Here is a 19,335-nt window from a genome sequence, read left to right as displayed (position 1 = left end):
ACAATACAGCACAAACAATAACTTAATACTGAAGTTGAGTGCATCATCTTGTTGCTTCTTTTAAAAGAGCAATTTCATGTATAGTGATTTAAAACAACAGTAATTCTATATTTTAACAACAACCCACCTGGGATATTTCTGAAGGCTTTGGTGACGCCAGCATCTTGGTTGTAGATGATGCACGGCCCTCTGCGTTGGATTCTGCGACGGTTCCTCATCTTACCTTTACCAGCACGCATGCGCTGAGAGGCGTAGACCTGGGAACGATATAAAATAATGATAGTCCCGTTAAATTAAAAAGTACTAGTAGTGCACAATGACAAGTACAGACTCTTTTCTTCAAGTAAGTGAAATATGCTCAAGTAATTCACCCTAATACGGAGGAATTTTTGTATCAAAAAGAGCAGCGATTCCTATACTGTTCATACAATTTGAACTCTTAACTTCATAATCATTTTGTTTCCATTTCATAAACAAACAAATTCTGATGCAACCCAGCCTTAAGAGCAAACAGTAGTTGACACATCAAATCTTTTAGCTTATGGTCTGAATTAAATTACCTTCTTAATGTCATTCCTGGCCTTAAGCTTCTTCAGCAGGAGCACGGCCTCCTTTGTCTTCTTGTAGCCTTCAACTTTATCGTCAACCACCAGTGGGACCTCAGGAATTTCCTCAATGCGGTGTCCTGACAGATCAATCATAATCAACTGAAGATATCCACAAACAAACTTGTCATGATTTTAGGCTTAAATGTTACCAGCACTTGCTCAGAATTTAACACACATCAATATCCTGTGACAGCTTAGAGACAGCAGGCAACTGTCACTGTTCACCGGCTCAGACGCAAATTACACCATCATAGCAAGAAAAGCATACTTTAAATTAACTGCAAGAATTTTTTGATGGCTCTTCTAACTACACCTGTTGTGGCCCTCTACAAATATGGTGTGTTGGATCTTACCTTTGGACAAGACAAGTGCAGGAATGGCAGAAGCAGCAAGGGCAGAACAGATGGCATAGCGCTTCTGGGTTGTGTTGATCCTGCGGTGCCAGCGGCGCCAGGTTTTAGTGGGGGCAAACATGCGACCTCCACGACACATCTAGATCAGAGTCAAGGTGGTTTGACAACTGCAGAGGCACTAACTAGTGAAGGACCAAATCTGCTCAGACTCAATGTTCGTCAGCCAACTGTGCCAGCATATGACAGCAGGCATTCTGTCACTGGTCACAGAGTAGGACGCAAATTACACCATCACAGCAAATCTAAAAGTTTAATTTGTCATGGGAAGTAAAGCATTCTAAAAATGGAGGATAACTTATGAAGCTTCAATCCTGGTCAAAAGGATACATTTCCAAAAGCACCCTGGCCAGAGCGGTGAGTACCACCACCTCTCACACGAGGGATACGGGCCACAGCTCTTCCTGTACCCCAGGACTCTGCACTGGTCTGGTGGCCTGAAATACACGATTACACATATCACAAATGCAGTATCCTATCAAAATAAGTCAGACCTTAAGTCTAAAATTGTAAGAGTATACTGAGGGCTTAGTAACGTGCCACCTCAACACATATGTACTTACCTGCCAGTTCACTAACTGCGTAAGGCTGGCGGCTGTTCTTGCGCATGTTGGTGTGCACAAAATTCACAACATCAGGGCGAATTGGAGCCTTAAACACAGCAGGCATTACAACATTTTTGCCTGAGGATTCTCCTTTCTCGGAATAAACCGAGATCAGGGGTCGGGCACAGGCCTGTGATGGGAAATGAAGAAAAGCACTCAGACAAATACATACTGGTGGATTTGGTGTGCATATCCTGTAAGATGCAAGGGTTCTATAATGCGTTACTTAACTCGTTTTGGACAATCAATCACGTCCAACGTGTGCTGGCAGATAAACTACCATCATTTAATCAGTCTGATGAATCGCCAGCAGTTAATGTTACTCACATTTAACAGCCATGATCAAAGTTATTAGGCTCATTAATATCACGCACTTTGACAAAATCGCCGAGATGACTGCGGCTGTAGGCCTTAGCTTAGCTCGATTATGCTAACATGATTTCGTAAGCCAATGTTTAAGTTTACTCGACCACTCATTGTTAACTATGTTAAAATGTTCAGGGCATGAAGAGTGTAACGTCAGAATTGGATCATACAGAAAAAAATATGCTACAGTCGCAATGAAAACACGCGACTTAGTCTAGCTGACTGTAAGTGGTCGGCCACCGAAGGGAAACCACACGTGTAACTGCTGAACTAAAGCAGCTCGTCCAAAATGGCTCCTCGTGTTAGCTTCGCTAGCCGGGAGCTTTCCAACTCACTGCTCTGGTAAATCTGAATTTAACCTTTCCAAAGACAGAAAATACAGCCAGATCTGTTAAGTACAAACTACAATATAACCCACCCGTGTCCTATATCATGTTCACAGCAATACGAGTTTAATTTCTCACCATTTTCGTAAATGATTTTTCGGCTCGCCGGGAACCACACTCCTGACGGTATGGCGGCCACAGTAAAAAGGAAGTTAGTGAATTACCTTGAATGCTTTATGCATCCGCCTCGGAGCATACCACTTCCGTCAAAAGCGTTATTTCGACAATTCTTTTGCTTACCCCAGAAAAAGACACTTGATAAAACGTGAATCAGTGTGCAAATTATGAATTTACTAGTTTTAGTCAAATTCTCAAGACTAAACAAAATACTCGATGCCATAGCTGGGACTATTTCTTTACTCCATGTTGGCGAAGGATCGGCGTAAAGACCGGACTACTTTCATAGTAAAAAATTTTTTTTCAGTTTAATCAGTTCATTTTTTTATATGCTTAGCCTTACTCATTCGCTTATATAAGCTCATGTGGACACTTATTGGACTTTATTTAATTTAATTTGTTTCATACAAACTTTTGACGACAGAGTGATAACCTGTGACCTCATGACGTCAACATTTGAGTTAGCGCGCGACTGTCAAAACGTCAACAATAGCAGTGCGAAGTTTGATATCTTTAAATGAAACTCTGTTAACTTCTTTTCTCTAGTTCGCTCTGTAACAGGAGATCTATTGTACAATTTTGCGATGGGCTCAAAGGTGATATCTAGCGCCAAGGAATTTTTCAATGTTCTTCGGTGAGTTTTAGATTTATAACGTTACTAACTTAGCTTCTTTAGCTAATGTTAACGCAAGTTAAAGCTAAAAAGTTAGTACAGAAAGAGTGATTTGTACTAAACTACCTAATAAGTGTCTTGTTGAGTTAATTCGTTGGATAATTTCTGCTGTGTTGCGCCACAGATCTCTTCAAGATGAAGCAAGCAACGATACATATACATATGAGGTAATTTCATTTTATAAAATCTGTCACAGTTTGGTGTATCTGTCTACGCTACAGTAATGGTGTTGATTAAAGCTGTTCATGTGGTCGATCTCAAGAACTTTAACGGCCAGCTTTATGATAAGTATTTTTTAAAGCGAAAAGAATTGGCTGCTTTTCCTTGTCTTACATTATAGTTGATCGAACATTTTCCGGTGTTGGACTGTTGGTCAGACAAGACAAGACATTTAATGACATTACTTTGTGCTCAAGGATATTGTGATGGAAATGTTTCACTCTTACGTTTTAAAGTTCAATTAATTAATAAATAACATTGTCTGCAGATTAGTCCATGATAAAAAAAATAATCCTTAGTTTCAGCCCTAATGATGATACAGTATCTGATGGATTTCAGGAGGACATCCAAATACTAAAGATGAATGGAGACAGAATCGGTGTGGTGAATTTGTACTGTGGCAACCAGCCAGTCTTCATCTGTCAAAAAGCTGTGAGTAATGGTAATACTGTGACTCATTAAACATATTCAGAGTGTCTGCAAGCACTAGACATATAGTGTACAATAGTGTAATATGTAAACTAAATAAATGAACATGAACATAATCCTGTATTTTAGGAGTCTATGGTTTCTTGGCGCATGGTTCTTCTGATACAGCACCAGTTGCTTAAGATTTTTTGACATGCTAATGTTGGTTTGGAATGGGGAACATTTGTTTAATAGTTTAAATAAGATGAGTATACTCAACTAGCCCTGCATTTCAGTTCTGATCTCATTATTCTGTATTACAAGCCATGCATACTTGTAAAAGCAATAGATATAACTCAAAGTCCCTCCACAGGTGCCTTTTTTCCATACAACCTTTTCAATCCTCTCACTAATGCTCCTTATTGGACCATGTTTTTATTTCTGGATTTCACCAGGTTCCAAAAATAAATGATGATCAACAAATAGCTGAGTATTCAAACTGCGCTGATGCTGATGCTGATACTGATGCTGATGCTGATGCTGATGCTGATGCCGATGTCAATGTACTCGAGACAGAACTGGGACCAGAGCCGCTCACAATCATGAAAGCAAGGTAGCCAATACCAAGAAGCTTAATTTTTCATCCAAATGCAGCAAGTGCTAATAGTTTAGCCCTATAGCTGATATATCAAAATGTAGTATCTTCTCTCTCTTTTTATAGGCAGTTGCTGTCTTGGTACACATTATCTCAAAATGCTAATGTGTCAGCTGTTGACAACAACCCTGCCTTACACCCTCTGTGGGTGCGATGTGACATGTCTGATCCTGCTAGAACAACCTGGTTTGGGGCTGAAACGGTCTGTGTGGGCAACAAAGTATCTGGTGTAAAATTATACTCCGTTACCTGCAAAGGTATAGCTTAAGTGCTCCATACCTCTTTGAATAACAAATATTATTACTATAGCCAATATTTGTTTATAATTAATTCCTGTGTGATTTTTAAGTTTCTGAAATTTTGTTTTATTCCAATTTGAATGTTGCTAGGCTCAACAGTGGACAAAAAATCTCTCCTTACCTTAGATGAGCTTAAACAAGAGCACAAGAAAAGGCATCACCCATCCTCGGTAAGTGAGTGTGCATCCTCTTTTTCAATTCAGTGTAAATGAATATTCCTTCACTTACCATCTGCCTGCGCTTCCAGATGGCAATTAAAGGCAGTGCCAGGTTCAACTTGTTTGGCTCCACTGTCGTTGAAAACACAGTGATTGAGTCACAGAGTTCTGTGACAGTGGATTTCAAATGGAGTCATGTGGAGAGTATCCTTGAGACCCCACCCCTGTCCTCTACAGCCACACTGGTAAGCTGATATTATGCATGTAAAATATTCTTCTCCTCGAACATAAAACACTTTTTATATGTCTATATTTTGAGACATAATCACTGTGCAGTTATTCAGCAAGAGAATAGAAGCTTTATCATTCCGCACAAACTGTGATTCTTCCTGTTTATATTTGTTCTCATGCAGAATATCAAAGTTACCAGCGGAGAAATGAGAAGCCCAATGTTCGAGATGTACAGGGAGCTAGAGTTTCTTCAGGTTTGTGTCCCACAGTGATTTGAGATGAATGACCGTAAGTATTAATACACAAATAAACAAGTAAATATGTCAGATTCCTGTTATTTCAGACTCTTGCTGATGGTTTGAGAACTGGTGAGACTGAATGGATGGAACCTTTGGAAAGCACGTCAGCTGTAAATCTTACCAAGGCCTACCTAGAAGGTTTCTGTTTTGTTCAATAAATTCACCTTTTTTTATGACTTACCACTAATAGGTAATTAAGATGAATATTTTCTTCTTTTTTTAATTCTTCTTTTAGAGCTTCACGACACTGCAAAGACACTACAGGATCAGGCTGCAAAAACAGCCGAGGTATGATGGTGTTAAAAGCAAGAGATGGTCCAAGAGATACATGTGGTAGCTTCCCAGCATCTTCATTTTTTCTCCCCATCTTTTCTTAAAGAACACAAAGCCGAAGTCTGACACAGACACTCCTATTTTCAACTCTCTCTTGGAACGGGGTGATTTGGATTTTGTGGAACAGTTGTGGGTTCGCATGAGAAAGAGTGAGTCCTTTTCTTCATCAAAGTTTAATTTGATGTAACATTATAATTAGGCAGTGACCATCATATTATATTCCTTTTTTTTTTCATCACAGGTGTGATTTCATATCAAGACATTGGAGACTGTCTGAAACTGGTCATCGAAGCTCTGAGATATGGAGACATCAAACCCTGGGTATGGGATGATGCAGCTTCTGAAAACAGTTGACCACTGAGAAAAGACTGAAGTTTTTTGTGTGTGTGTGTGTGACAAATTTTTTATCTTTTTGCTTTGTTTTGTTGTGACTTCCCCCAGATTCACAGAGACAGCAGTAGCTCCCTCAGCAAGCTCATCCTGCAGTCTTACCACCAGCAGATCGATCATGTGTCTCTCACAGGTGTCACTCCTGTCCACATGCTGCTAGAGATGGGTCTGGACAAGATGAGAAAAGATTACATTAACTATCTCATTGGTAACCTCTAACTTATCATTATGAATCCCTGAACTTGTTTTTTGTTTTTAAAGTAATAATTACCTCACTTATTACCACATTAAACTATTTTTTTTATCGTTTGTTTGTTTGTTTTTCTCAGGTGAAGAATTGACAACTCTAAACCACTTGGTAAGCGTAAGACTTTTTTGCTCACAACTGTTTTCAAATGACTCTTAACAGAATATTGAGGTTGAGTATTTTACTCCTCAGTGTTACTACCTGAGCACGGAGGTTGATCTACAGGAGCAAGTGATCCGACTCAGGAAACTGCACCATCTGCTGGAAATAATTGTGACTTGCAGCACATTCCTGGCTTTGCCCTATGACCGGCTGTTCCTTCTCACACAGTAAATAAAGTTGGCTTTTTCCTGTGGTGTATTAGTGTGCAAATTGTATGTTTCTATTGATGATGTTAAAGTAGATAACTGAATATCTGTTTTCCTTTTCTCTCTCATAGATCGTGTTTGCAGCACTACAAAACATACCCATATGACGAAGAACATGAATTCAAACTCCAAATCAAACCAGCCCTGATCAGCCATTTCTACCAGAAGTAAGTCATGCAACCATTTGCATACAAACTGCTTCATTTTGTTCAAAGAAAATTGTAAATGAAATTGTGAAATTTTTCCTCAATCATGTTTTAACACTAACTAGTGATTTCTTTCATGCACTGAAGTGTCAAAAAAGCAAAATAGAAGGAAGGATTTATGTGATTGGATTTTGCCTCCCGACTCAAATTTGGTTTTAAATTGCAACAACTGTTTTTTATTATTAGAAGCAAGTCCACCATATTCAGGTGTGTTCATGAGATTGGTTGTGCTCAATCAGGAGCCCATCTCCTTTCACACTGTTTTCTATTGTGGCCACATACTGCAGCCAAATACAGCATTAGTTATTCAAGTGCACTATATCGTCAGTGACTTTTTTATGCATTCACAACAGTATTTACAGGTGCGTTCTTGTGATCAAATCACACATTGTGCATTTTAGAGGCAGCTTCAAAATGTTAACATGGGCCTTTGTCTCATCCATAATGTTTCAGAGAGCAGCCACTTTTGTGGGGAGTTGAGGTGTCCAGTGGCCACGGTCCTCGTGAGGTCAGGACATCTTTACAGCTCAGTGACAGACCACTGGTTGATCATGTCATCTTTGAAACAGGTGATCTTCATGCACTGCACCAAATATGCATGCCATATATTTCCAAGTAGTAACTGCCCCAGTAAAGCAATTTTACAATTTTATTTTGTGTTTGTTCTGTCTTTAGAATACCCCAATGAAACAGTGAATGGAGACAGTGAAGATCCCGCATTCTTCTCCACCTTGTTGTGCTGCAGTCTTGTCAACTTTGCATGAATATACACAGAGCACAACTGAACAACAACAGGAGATGTTTTCATGATGTATTTTCATATGTAATATTGTCATTAGTAATTAACATGTTTTGAAATACCAGATAGACTTATGCTGCATCACAAAACCTACAGTGAGCACGAGAGGGTTTTCTGTTAATATACTGTAGTTTTGTTTAATATTTTGTTAAACATCTTTCAGTTCTTTGTATATATGTTCTGTGACCCTGGAAGGGTTTTTCTAACTATATCTTTATTATCCTATTCTATCATTTTGTTGACTTTTTACATTCTATAGAGTAGATGGCAGATGCTTATTGCTGAAAAACTCCCAGTTTTAACCAAATGAAAACACAAAATCCAGTATATCATAAGGTCTGTTTGCAATGGTAATATTCCACAGCAATATTTTAATAAGTAAATCCAGCTTGTTGCAGGGCTAGCCACACTTTTTAAGTGTCTGATACTAAGCCCATGATTATAGGCTCAACCAATGATTTTACAGCAAACATTGTTTACACGTCAAATTTAATGAAGTCAGTAATTCTTTTGAAATTCATTTCAAATAATGTATTTATGTTCACACACGATCCATTAAAGAAAGGATGCACTTACAATATGAGTGTTTGTGTGCCTGTGTGTATATGTGTGTTGATGTTATTGTAAACATGCACACTTTCTAGTTCCGCCTCCGCAGCAGGAACATGAGGAAGATGGCACTGAGCAAAATAGAGAGTGTGCACACAGTGGGAACAACGATCTCAGTTACCATCTCCATGTGGCTGGTCAAAGGGTCTGCAAAGCACACACACACAAACACACATACACACACACATTAACAACTTGCTAGCATTATTGTATAGCTCAGACACTGCTCATGAAGCAAGTAATGATGCTTAAGTACAGCACTCAAAGGGTTAATATTTTTTTCCCCTGAATCAAATCATCCTTTATCTGATTTACAGTGAGCATGAGTGATTCCTTACCATGTATAAGTCTTAGAATATTGGCAGCAGTACTCCGCTGTTCCTCTAATAAAGAAAGAGAAATGACTCAGAGTTCATTAACGGCACTTTAACCCTTTGAGAACTGCATTGTGCTACTGGGGGATATTTCAGAAAGCAGCATTAGTACCACAGCCAGATAACTTTTTAAAAATCTTATCTTCTGAAATCTTATTTATTATTACTTACAGTTTCCCTGGTATAATGTTATCTGGTTTAATTTACCGTTCTGCTTTATGAAACACCCTGTGCGCAAAAGTCCACTGATCAGCTTTATGTTTACTGAGTTTTTGCCAAAGCTGCTGTGAAACCAAAAGTGCTGTTTTAGGTTGCAAATTAGATTTAAGCAAACTAGTAAAACTTCAGTTAAATGAAGAAGCGGTTTCACACTGTTTAGAGGGAGCATGAGCTCATTTCAAATGCATGTTAGTGTTAAACTGCAGAGGCCTAAACTCTGTTAGTCATATTTAAAACCACACAATCACAAAGCAACACAAATAAGAAATTACATTAAAGAAAGACATATACCATAAAGTTCTAAACTTCATCATGCACTGGCCAAACCTTTGGCATTTCTGCATGTTCCTTGGATTTTCTTCTAGCTGGAGGGGCAAACAAAGAAGATATCTCAGATACTCTGTAGGAGATTTTGTTCATTCTGTTTTATATTTCCAGCCTTCTTATTTAACTAAGAATTTGTTCATGTGTTTTCTGAGTTGCCTAAAGAACAACGACACATATTCAAGTCAAATTATAATTATAGATCTGCAGTAAATTCTGTTGTCAGGTTTTTGATATTTAGGACAGAATCTTTATTTGTTTACCCCAGCTAGCTGTTCACCTCTGATCTCTGATAAACAAAGTCAGGGATGTTAGAGATGAACTAACCTGCCGCTAGGAGCTGGTTGCTAGAAGAACAGGTCTCAATCGCCTTCCTCCTCCAGTTCTCAACCTGTGAGGGTGTGCAATGCAGTTATATCAAAAACGTCATAAACGTCTTCATTCCATAGGAAATTAGTTTATCCGTATTTGCAATGTTACGTGTAAGAATCCACCAGAAGAAGGATTAGAGGTAGGTCTTTGCACCTGCTGATTTCTCTCACCTCTCTCTGATTGGGAAATCCATTGGAGGTGATGACGCGTTTGTAAAACTGAACAGAAGCTTTGGGATAGCGAGGCTTGTTTTTATTCCTGAAGTCCACATAGTACAAGCCAAACCTCTCAGAGTAGCCTTCATCCCACTCAAACTTGTCCAGCAGGGACCACGCGGTGTAGCCCTTCACATTGACTCCATCTTTGATAGCTGCATGACACCACGGGGAACACATAGGTTGGATTAGATTAATTACCTTCTAATGACCGGTCTGATGTGACACACTGTCTTTTAATTTTGTTGTACAATATGCATGAGCCCATTCACCTTTTAGCATCTCATTGATGTAGTCTTTATAATACTGTATCCTCCAGTCATCACACAGCTCTGTGCATAACATCTTCTCAGAGACTCCGTTCTCAGTCACATAAATCATTGGGTTTCCATACTGAGTCTGAATAGGAAACACATCGTAATAGTGTACAGTGAATTACATTTATGTAATTTAACTAGCGTCGCAGTGTGCCATGATCATTTCAGGTAAGAACAAATGTCAACAAGCCAACTGTGCATCATTTACTGTTCACTATACACCAGGAGTCACCTTGACAAAATTGAGCAGACGTCTGAAACCCCAGGGCACAGAGTAGAGCCACTCTGACCCGGGGTCAGGCCATCGTGGGTCAACCAGCTCGGCCAGATCACGGTCAGCGAAGTAGCTGCTGCTACTGCGACTTAATGGGTTGTTCTTTTGGGTGATGTAGCGGGTGGTGAAATGGCCAATGCCCAGGAAGTCACAGGTCCCCTTGATGTAGCTCTTCTCTTGGGGGGAAAATGAAGGCAGTCGAGATGTCCCGAGGCCCTGCTGGACACTCTTCCTCCCTGCATACACAGTCAAAAGTAGTGATTACATAACACACTCATAACTCATAACTCATTAGCTAACAAGAACTAATGTTACTTAATTGATTACCTGCTTGCAATTCAACTTACCAATGAAGTCTTTCATTACTTGAGGGTAGTCTCCATGAAAGACGGGTGTGGCAAACCAGCCCAGGTAGAACTGGACATATCGCTCAGCTGCTTCAATGTCTTTCTGGTTGCTGATGTCCACCGGCTCTCCCCAATCACCGGACAGAGAGATGCCAACCAGACCTGCAGATGTGAACAGCAGCTCTCAACGCTCAAGTAGACATTACTGTTGAGAGGCAAATACTGAATCAAGTTACTTTCAGCGATGCCATCTTCTTTACCTTTTTGTTTTCCCCTCCATTGTGTATCATAAGTGTGCCAAACTTTTGCATGTGCCTGTGAAAAAAAAAAAAAAAAATTATATATACATATAAATATATTTCAGTTTAACGTTGCAAAGCTCCTTTGATACTTTAACTGAATACATTTGTTTTCGCATACCTTAATTATGTGGTGGGCAGCTCTGTATGCTCCTGTTCCTCTCAGCTTCAGTCCAGGAGCATGCTCACCTGTCTCATAGCCTTCAACTGCTACAGACTATGGTTGACAAGAGTATAAGTGCGATAACAGAGCATTCAGTACCAGGTAAATACACGTTTACCCAAGTTCTGTGGTAAAAAAAAGTAAATTCACATGTTAGAAGATGGGTGTTTATTTTGAACCTACCCATGGATTGTTGAAGGTGATCCAATACTTGATTCGGTTACCAAATCTTTCAAAGCACAGGTTGGCAAATTCATTGAAATGGTTGACCATGCTTATATTCTGCCATCCGCCATATTTTTCTTGTAAAACCTAGAAAAGCAGAGAGTTAAATAACTCTAGGTAGGAAGGGCAGTACTGTAACGCAAACACACTGCAGGTAAAGGTGGGGATCATCAGTATTTTGGACCAACCTGGGGAAGATCCCAGTGATACAGAGTGACGATGGGTGTGATCTTATTCTCCAGCAGATGGTCAATCAGTTCATCATAGTACTGTATTCCTTTTTCATTTATATGGTCAGCTGAAAATGGTGATAAAATGTAGATAAAATTCAGATTTAGCAATTAGATAATGGACTCATATGTGTGTGTGTTACTGCTGAGTTTCAAAATTCAATAGCAGTTACTCACACTTTATGCCAGTGGGGATGAGTCTAGGCCAGGAGATGGAGAAGCGATAGTGGTTGAGCTTCAGCTCCTTCATCAAAGAAACATCATCCTGTGCAACACACACGCACACACGCACACACGCACACACACACACACACACATACACACAATGGAGTGAAATATTTAGATTTCACCTTGCTGTTTTCTCAATATCTCTCAGACACACCACACCTGATCACCCCACCTTGACTCTGTAGTAGCCCTCACAGGAGGAATCCCCAGTTTCATTTTGTTGGATTTTGCCTTTCTTATGGCTGAACACGTCCCAGATGCTCAGTCCTTTTCCATCTTTGTCCCAGGCTCCTTCTGTTTGATAGGCTGAACTGCCGGCACCCCACGAAAATCCTAATAAATACAACATTGGCAACAACCATTAAACTCTGTCCAGCTCCTAATAAGAATAGTTCAAATGTGCTGCATCTACCCCTCTGCATAAAAGAACAAGTTGCGCGTACCAGCTGGAAAAGTGCCATAATAGAAGGAGCCGTGGTCGTTCTTTGTCCAGTCGAAGTCCTCAGCCGCAGACAGACACAGCACCAACATAAACACATGGCACACACTGAATGCACAGCGGGGCATCATGGTACTCCTGAACCTGCAGCTCAGTCACTGTCTGGTTCTGCTCCAGTCCCTCACTGACGTCTGCACACAGACAAGAGCCATTCAGCATCTTAACACTTAGTCACAATAATCAGGTTGATCTGGAGCAAACAGGTTGTTGTAACCAGACCACAAATACACACATGCTTACAACCCCTTTTCTGAAAATTTACTATATTAGTACCAGGAAAAAAAAATCTTAATATAATCACAGTAAACACTCTGGAAGCATCCAATGTGATGCACTGTGGGGGTCCCACATCCCTAATGCAGAGCCAAATACCCCTATTCAAACTCAATGGAGTGTAAGCTCATCTTGCTGAGGCAGACAGATCCCATACAAACCATGGTTTCACCTCTGTAAGCAAAGCTGATGTTAGAGAGGTTGATATATTTATGGTGCACAATCACATAACAATGGATGAACCTTTCCACGCAAATACACTAAATGTGAACTGGAATACATCATAACCCCATTATTTGATAAATTTAAAATTAATGTTATTTGTTGCATCGTCATGGTTAATCTACAGGTTTGAATGCTCACAGCTCTCAGAAAATAAACAGAATTCTCTTTGTAAATAATTTCCAGTCCAGTTTTCCAGGACCATCACATTACATTTTATATAGGATTTATCATGCAAAACTGAATCAGAAATATGATAAAAGCTCAGACATATAAACAATGAAAATAAATCAAATGTGCCTTAAATGAACAATATAAATTCCTGCTCATGTTTACCTTTGTTTTTTTCCCGGATCATTTTCTTACATTTGTTGTTTTGTTTCTGTATTATTCTTCTTGCAAATATTTTTTGAATCAGTATTGAAAAATAAATCCTATACCATCAATCAATAAAATTTGATTCACAATAGCAAATGTACAGAATAAGATGCCCAACTGGCAGCGTACCTTATGAAGAATTCATTTGCAGCAGGTGTATGCTGAGCCTTGGGTGAATGGGAGCTCTCCTGGCATGGCAGACCATGTAGAAAGCTGTATATATCTATTGGTGGAGTCTCTATTGTACGTTGCCTGTTGGAGCACCACCCTTCTCCAGAGCTGTCCCTGCTGTCAGTGTGAAAGCTGGCCTCATTGTGAGAATCACTGTATTGTTTTAGATGTTTAGAAAATGCTGAATGGTTTGCGAGTGGAAAGTGTTTGCACTGCATAACCCATTCGCCTGGGTCAGGTCAGGACAATTTGACAATTTACCTTAATTGAGAAACAAGATTTATCCCTTTATTGCCTGTAAACACTCATTACATCTCAAAAACACTACTGTATGTTGGGAAGCATGTTGGTGTAAAACTAGAATTTCATTTCAAAATTCTTTATTTGTCCCTCAAGGGGAAATTTAAGGCAAGCAAGTTTTTAAACAAAATTAAGTATAGCTGTGCATGTGACTGACTGAGAGGAGACATAAGTACTTTATGGTGATTTACATTACATTTACTTAGACAAGTGTCTGTATACAAGATGAATAAATATCTGTGTGGAGTCACTGGAAGTACAAACTGATTCAGATGCTTGACCACTGACAACTATTGTCTAAGGTCTGTTAGAGACAAAACGGATAATTCATCTGATGAGTTGATGATAGCACTGTATTAAAGACTGAAGAGAAGTCATCAAAAAGAAACTTTGCATTCAGGCGTTTTTATGTACAGTGCTCAAAATAAATAACTTTGCATCAACACCTCTCTTCTGAGTTTTCATTACTAGAGATGTTAATGCTTTAGTCCGCATGTCACAGGGTTTTAGGGCTACTGGTCTCTGGGACTGGAATGATGTTAGAATTCAGACATCAGGAACAATCCCGGATTCTAAGAAGAGCTGGAATAATCTTTAAAATAGCCTACATTACTCAGTTCATTAGCACAGTATGTTAATGTTCTTCCACAAATTTGGTCATTTGGTCCCTTAGTTTTATTCACTTTGATCCCTTTAAAAATGGTTATCAAGACTCAGTGGAAATTTGCTGTGACTGCCTACGTGACCTGATATTCTCTGCATGGATGTATTTCTCCAGCTCACGCATGTCACCATGATTAAATTTATCTACAATTTTATCTACAGCCTGTCTCTGCTCGCTTGAGCTCTTTATTAACCTCTTTTCTTTTTTCAAGTGTTGCACAAAGAAAATACTTTTTTCTATCCTTCATTACCCACAATTTGTTATTAGGGATAATTGTAACTTTCTTGGAGGTTATCTCTTTATCCACACATAAGTGTAAACTGTAAAAATCAGTCAGGTGAACCCTATGCAAAACATTTTATTTTGTGCTTACAATTATCAGCTCTTACATAGTGCATACACACTATATTCTTATATGGCCCAGCCATACATTTTCATACTATCGGACACATCTCAAAATCTGATTCTCAAGTGAACTGCTGCTCAGCTTCTTATCTCCAAAATGCACAATATATCTAGTAAGCTAGAAGCACCTAATAACACTGTCTTACTGCATTTCAGTGAGACATTTCTCACAAAATTTGACACACAAATTCTAACATAGTTGAAATCCTGATGACATGCCTTAAATCAGGCAAAGGAGAGGATACTGTTAGCACCACACATCATTACACTATAACTGCTACTCACTCCATCTAAATAAATTAAACTTCATAAGTGATAGTACAAAACAGGTGAAGAAATAAACAGCTGTCCGTTTACACGTGGTTCTTCTTCAGTGGTGCAAACATAGAAGCCCCATGAAACACTGAGAATTTCAGTAATCATCTTCCTCCTCATCCTCCTCAGGCACAAATCCAAGTTCATCATCATCTTCCTCTTCATCGTCTTCCTCTTCCTCTTCATCATCATCTTCCTCCTCCTCCTCCATATCATAATCTACAGCGGCATTCAGTAGCAGTTTGGTTTGATTGATCTCACTCTCATCATCAAGGTTAATATGAACCTGAAACAATGACATTAAATAATAAACATACCTGTTGAACACTTTTAAAAAAAATCTTAATGAGCAAAATCTAATTAAGTAAGACAGAACTTGAAAAGCACTAATGAGGACAGGAAACCACCTTCATAAAATATTAGTTTAAGTTAAGAATATAATAAAAATATCCTGACTCAGCAACATTTCTGCTAGATAATCATCATCACTACTTGACTATGTAAATATTAGTTGTAAAGTACGTAAACAGAGGTTTTAGAGTAATGATATTACTGAAACACACACAAAAATGTTAACTGATTTCCTGTCTCAACCTTAGTGGCCTGAGTAACCTGGTTTTAGTGTGAATGTAATCATTGAGCATATCCAGACCTGCAAACTGTATCATCCCCTGCGAGACAGTACAGAAATGTAGTATAGTGGTAGTGGAAACATCTGATTATTCAAAAATGAATACGTTTAACAAACCAACTTCAGTGTGATATAATCGACAAATACAAGCAAAGCTATTGCTATCTTAGTAAGACAGACTGTGAGATACCAAGAGTTGTTCTCTCTGGTATAGTCATTTACCTCAGTTTCAGGGGATAAGCGCTGAGAGGCTCCTTCTTCTGTTTGAGCATTAATGATAGATTTCAAGGCCCCTTCTTCAAACTGAAACACAAAGGGATCACAGAATATATATATATATACACCACAGGTATCACAAACATGTACACAAACGCAGTCCTATTCTGAACCCTCACTCACCTTCAACCTGTTCAGTTGGTCTTGTAGCATCACTTTAATTTTGAGGAGAGTCTCCTCTTCCTTCTTCAGCTCCTGCAGACGGCTGTGCATCTTTACTGGTGCTGCTGCAGTCAGACCATTCCTCAGCACTGAAAGGTAGTCAAACATGCACCAGTAGTCAGTGATACAGTGCTATGTTGGACTTTGTTTCCCCTATAAACAAAACTGCAACGTTTTCTATATTTCTGTTAACAATATGACAAGGCACCAAATCTGATTGTCAGCTACAAGCCGCTGTAAGTATTGAAAACAACCGTAGTGAATGTATCATATCCAGTTAGAACAGATCGACGTTAATTTTTCACAGTAATACTGCGTCAGTTTTAAAAAAACTGGTGATCAGACTGTTGTTACTGCTAGCTAGATGCTAAGGAAAAAAACAATTTGGCTGAATAGCGGTACTCCAAAATGACAGTTAATCTCCACACCCGCAAGAGTAAAGCCCAGTTTGACTGTTACCTCTGTTTATAAATCCTGCCTAGTGCTCCATATCGACGTCGAAAGCGGTAATACACTAGATTACGTGCCCCCCGAAAGCTTTTATTTTGGACTTAGCTGTTGTGCTACAGTTAGAGCTACGAGCTAAAGTTTGGTTCCTGTGCTTATGCGGTCATATCCGGGGGTTTAGTGTAGCCTTCAAAGCTGTCGGAATTTTGAATTTGGTTCGTGGGGATCGAACTATGTGTGACACTGGTGTGAAATAGGACTGTCAGGGGTATACTAGCTACAGTGATTCACTTGATCAGCAAGCATAAATGCTAACGTCTGATTATGAAACCATTTTTTTTTTTTTGTTAAAAGGTCCCAAAGTTTTTAAAAACCTGTTTCCACAAAAGTAATTTGAAGAAAATTAATTAAAATTACTGCATGAATCTCAGAATAAACATATATTTATCCTACTTTTGTTCCACAGACCATTTTGCTAATTAAGTACAGTCGATTTATTCAAAGAATAAATCACACTTCTACGTTTTTACATCAGAAATAGGATCTAACGTGGAGTACGTAAAGGCAGCATTAACATTCAAGGACCTCCGACTCTGGCGACATCATGTGGTTAAATGACGGTTATTGCCCCCCTTACCATTTAAGCTGAAAATTAGATTGTTTGACCATCCTTTCAACAAAATGGGATTTTGGACGGTAAGAAAACCGGGCGCTGTTTATAATGTACGCCAGTTTACTTTAAATCAATGGTTAAATTAAATTTGGCTAACAAACCACAGCAGTTCTTTGATACGACTACTTTAGCCAGTTGTCAGCAGTTTGACCAGGTGTGCATGAGTTAGCTAACTTAGCTAATAAACTTGTATTAATTCCCCTCTAGTCGGTTATCAATGTCCGTCCTCCTTTCCAAAGAAAGGTTTGAAGTGGCAGGTGCCAACTTTACGGCAGTAGGAAGCCTAATTTGTAACAAATGTAGTTCATGGTGTTAGTCTCCCTCATAAAACATAAGGGTCACACTATTGGAAGGCAAATAGGCCTTAAAACTTAGGTATGTTTGCTACTTCGCCAGACTGTGTGCCCGGTGTAACTGAGCTAATGTGCAAAGTGTGAATTTGTCTTTCATGCTGGCATAACTCCAAAATTGGTTTTATTTTATGGTTAGCAAGACTAAAGGTGAGTAACACTTAAAAAACAAGTTTGCAAACATGCTTTGGGAGGAAATTTGTTGGAAAACCAGATTTGTGACAGTGTTTGTGGGAGCTGTAAGAATTTTAATGCATGTTAAGGGAAAAGGGATCATTTTCATGGTACAGAAACACCCAGGATTTCCTCGTGTGCTTAGTTTGTCAGTGAATGAGCAGCTCTCTGTGTTTATCCAGGTATCTGACCTGCCCCATAATCAAATATTGTGCAGTCTGGCACATTACCTACAGAGCATGCCGCCACCCCCCCTTAAGTTCCTCAAACCCCTATTGCATTGATAGGGAGCAAGTAACATAGATTTCAGTATTCAGTAATTCATTGAAAACTTAATAAATCACAGATGGAATTCATTGATGTGAACAAGATCTGAAACGGCTTTTAATCAGTCTTCAAAAAATGTTAGAAGAGCCCATTAGGTTCTTTATAGGATTCCTTGACTAAGTCCATCCAGATGTGTGCATTGATAATCACAGCACCCAGGCACGACTGGAGACTAACAATGGAGGCCAACCAAAAGGAGAGACATACCTGTCTCTGTTCACACACATGAAAATAGCACTGCTGTAGGATGGAGTTTCCTCAGATTTCCTAAACCAGATGCCTTCAATTGGCGTGTTAGACCTTAATTACAACAGCACATGTCATTACTCTGTGGTGAAATTTCAAGACCCTTGAAATTGTGATGCTGCACCCTATTCTATAAGCAAGAGATTTTTAAAAATGTGTAAAGATATTGCTCATACCTGCTTAATTGATATAACTTCATTTCTGTAACCAAAATGTACTTTTAATTCTTTTCACAAACATGCACTCATAGGTATATACTATACTTGCGGGCTCAGGAGGGAATGTACCTGATTTATGCTTATGACAATTGTGTTAATGTCCTTAATGGCCATCCTATTGGTGGAAATGCATGTTTTGTTTTTCTACACATATGCCATCCTACATAATATTGAGAAAGCAATACTGTTTTAGCTCATCTCAAGGCTCAAGACTAAAGGTCTAAAGGACTAAAGGCTTTTGCTGTCAGGGCCCTTCAGCTTTGGATCTCCCTACCTGAGGATCTGAGTCTTGCAGAATCAGTAACATCTTTAAAATCACTTGTTAAATTATATTTGTTTGAAAAAGCTTCTTATTATATTTTATGATAGTTTAAGTTTCCTAGCTTCTCTTTGTTTTATGTCATTCTTTGTGCTTTTTCCTGGTTGTTTTATTTGTTTATTTTTTGTCAGTCCTATTAATTTTTATTCATATTTGGGGCATATTTCGTTTTTAAATTGCTGGATCCTTTTTTTAAGTTGATGTTGGTTTTGTTTCAGTTTTTGCTTTCCTCTGTAAAGCACCTTTTTAATATTGTTTAGAACGGTGCTATATAAAGTTCATTATTGTTATCATTACCTGTGACCTGCACTG

The 19,335-nt window shown here is 38.9% G+C and overlaps 4 protein-coding genes and 2 non-coding genes across 9 annotated transcripts in view; 1 reads left to right on the top strand and 5 right to left on the bottom strand.

Moving 5' to 3' along the window:
• Positions 1 to 2,560, bottom strand: part of rpl4 (ribosomal protein L4) — a gene marked incomplete at its 3' end in the record, with an annotated part of 4,512 nt that extends 1,952 nt beyond the window's left edge. The window contains exons 1-6 of the mRNA XM_023422581.2: positions 2,454 to 2,560; positions 1,582 to 1,753; positions 1,349 to 1,455; positions 962 to 1,100; positions 561 to 685; positions 78 to 257 (exon numbers count right to left, since the gene is read on the bottom strand). Of these exons, the coding sequence (XP_023278349.2) occupies positions 78 to 257; positions 561 to 685; positions 962 to 1,100; positions 1,349 to 1,455; positions 1,582 to 1,753; positions 2,454 to 2,456 (726 nt within the window). The remainder of the gene's footprint in view (positions 1 to 77; positions 258 to 560; positions 686 to 961; positions 1,101 to 1,348; positions 1,456 to 1,581; positions 1,754 to 2,453) is intronic.
• On the bottom strand, positions 765 to 864 carry LOC111667076 (small nucleolar RNA SNORD16). The gene has a single exon (XR_002761624.1). It is a non-coding gene; the product is annotated as a small nucleolar RNA SNORD16 (small nucleolar RNA).
• Positions 1,162 to 1,260, bottom strand: LOC111667075 (small nucleolar RNA SNORD16). Its single transcript, XR_002761622.1, has one exon. It is a non-coding gene; the product is annotated as a small nucleolar RNA SNORD16 (small nucleolar RNA).
• A 381-nt stretch (positions 2,561 to 2,941) lies between the features above and the next one.
• zwilch (zwilch kinetochore protein) lies at positions 2,942 to 8,355 on the top strand. Its single transcript, XM_023422573.2, has 18 exons — positions 2,942 to 3,126; positions 3,290 to 3,332; positions 3,724 to 3,816; positions 4,248 to 4,405; positions 4,514 to 4,704; positions 4,837 to 4,916; positions 4,994 to 5,149; positions 5,318 to 5,389; positions 5,479 to 5,572; positions 5,670 to 5,722; positions 5,814 to 5,916; positions 6,009 to 6,088; positions 6,209 to 6,365; positions 6,487 to 6,515; positions 6,597 to 6,733; positions 6,844 to 6,939; positions 7,432 to 7,547; positions 7,654 to 8,355. The coding sequence occupies exons 1-18, from the start codon at positions 3,077 to 3,079 to the stop codon at positions 7,740 to 7,742; spliced, it is 1,797 nt and encodes a 598-aa protein (XP_023278341.1). The 5' UTR covers positions 2,942 to 3,076; the 3' UTR covers positions 7,743 to 8,355.
• lctlb (lactase-like b) lies at positions 8,294 to 13,594 on the bottom strand. Of its 4 annotated transcripts, XR_002761617.2 has the most exons (16): positions 13,475 to 13,594; positions 12,417 to 12,603; positions 12,146 to 12,306; positions 11,923 to 12,010; positions 11,704 to 11,813; positions 11,474 to 11,602; positions 11,249 to 11,344; positions 11,089 to 11,143; positions 10,829 to 10,990; positions 10,440 to 10,717; positions 10,163 to 10,289; positions 9,846 to 10,045; positions 9,631 to 9,694; positions 9,271 to 9,344; positions 8,725 to 8,769; positions 8,488 to 8,533 (listed from the first exon to the last, which is right to left on the bottom strand). XR_002761617.2 is itself a non-coding variant. In XM_023422575.2 (15 exons), the coding sequence occupies exons 2-15, from the start codon at positions 12,541 to 12,543 to the stop codon at positions 8,418 to 8,420; spliced, it is 1,758 nt and encodes a 585-aa protein (XP_023278343.1). In that variant the 5' UTR covers positions 12,544 to 12,603; positions 13,475 to 13,594; the 3' UTR covers positions 8,294 to 8,417. The 4 variants fall into 4 exon arrangements, 3 of the variants coding, with proteins under 3 accessions (XP_023278343.1, XP_023278344.1, XP_023278345.1); XM_023422575.2 differs by lacking the exon at positions 9,271 to 9,344 and having other exon boundaries at positions 8,294 to 8,533; XM_023422577.2 differs by lacking the exon at positions 8,725 to 8,769 and having other exon boundaries at positions 8,443 to 8,533.
• Positions 13,595 to 14,822: 1,228 nt separating this feature from the next.
• On the bottom strand, positions 14,823 to 16,869 carry snapc5 (small nuclear RNA activating complex, polypeptide 5). Its single transcript, XM_023422582.2, has 4 exons — positions 16,729 to 16,869; positions 16,231 to 16,358; positions 16,054 to 16,134; positions 14,823 to 15,486 (listed from the first exon to the last, which is right to left on the bottom strand). Exons 2-4 carry the CDS (start codon positions 16,318 to 16,320, stop codon positions 15,298 to 15,300), a joined length of 360 nt encoding a protein of 119 aa, XP_023278350.1. The 5' UTR covers positions 16,321 to 16,358; positions 16,729 to 16,869; the 3' UTR covers positions 14,823 to 15,297.
• Between the last annotated feature and the right edge of the window lie 2,466 nt (positions 16,870 to 19,335).

Source organism: Seriola lalandi, unplaced genomic scaffold, assembly GCF_002814215.2.
Source record: "Seriola lalandi dorsalis isolate HSWRI2012SDOR001 ecotype SW California unplaced genomic scaffold, Sedor1 jcf7180002054682, whole genome shotgun sequence".
NCBI classification, from domain to species: Eukaryota; Metazoa; Chordata; class Actinopteri; order Carangiformes; family Carangidae; genus Seriola; species Seriola lalandi.
Note: the sequence above shows the minus strand (reverse complement) of the source record. Positions and strands in the feature narration are given on the sequence as shown.

Coding starts and splice junctions, on each gene's coding strand:
- snapc5 (XM_023422582.2), bottom strand. CDS start 16,320: ATGCACAGCCGTCTGCAGGAGCTGAAGAAGGAAGAGGAGACTCTCCTC. Junction 16,135..16,230: donor ACCAACTGAACAGGTTGAAG/GTGAGTGAGGGT, acceptor TTTGTGTTTCAG/TTTGAAGAAGGGGCCTTGAA. Junction 15,487..16,053: donor GCTTATCCCCTGAAACTGAG/GTAAATGACTAT, acceptor TCATTGTTTCAG/GTTCATATTAACCTTGATGA.
- lctlb (XM_023422575.2), bottom strand. CDS start 12,543: ATGATGCCCCGCTGTGCATTCAGTGTGTGCCATGTGTTTATGTTGGTG. Junction 10,290..10,439: donor GTCTGCTCAATTTTGTCAAG/GTGACTCCTGGT, acceptor TTTCCTATTCAG/ACTCAGTATGGAAACCCAAT. Junction 10,046..10,162: donor CATCAATGAGATGCTAAAAG/GTGAATGGGCTC, acceptor GGTGTCATGCAG/CTATCAAAGATGGAGTCAAT.
- zwilch (XM_023422573.2), top strand. CDS start 3,077: ATGGGCTCAAAGGTGATATCTAGCGCCAAGGAATTTTTCAATGTTCTT. Junction 3,333..3,723: donor ACGATACATATACATATGAG/GTAATTTCATTT, acceptor GATGGATTTCAG/GAGGACATCCAAATACTAAA. Junction 6,366..6,486: donor TTACATTAACTATCTCATTG/GTAACCTCTAAC, acceptor TGTTTTTCTCAG/GTGAAGAATTGACAACTCTA.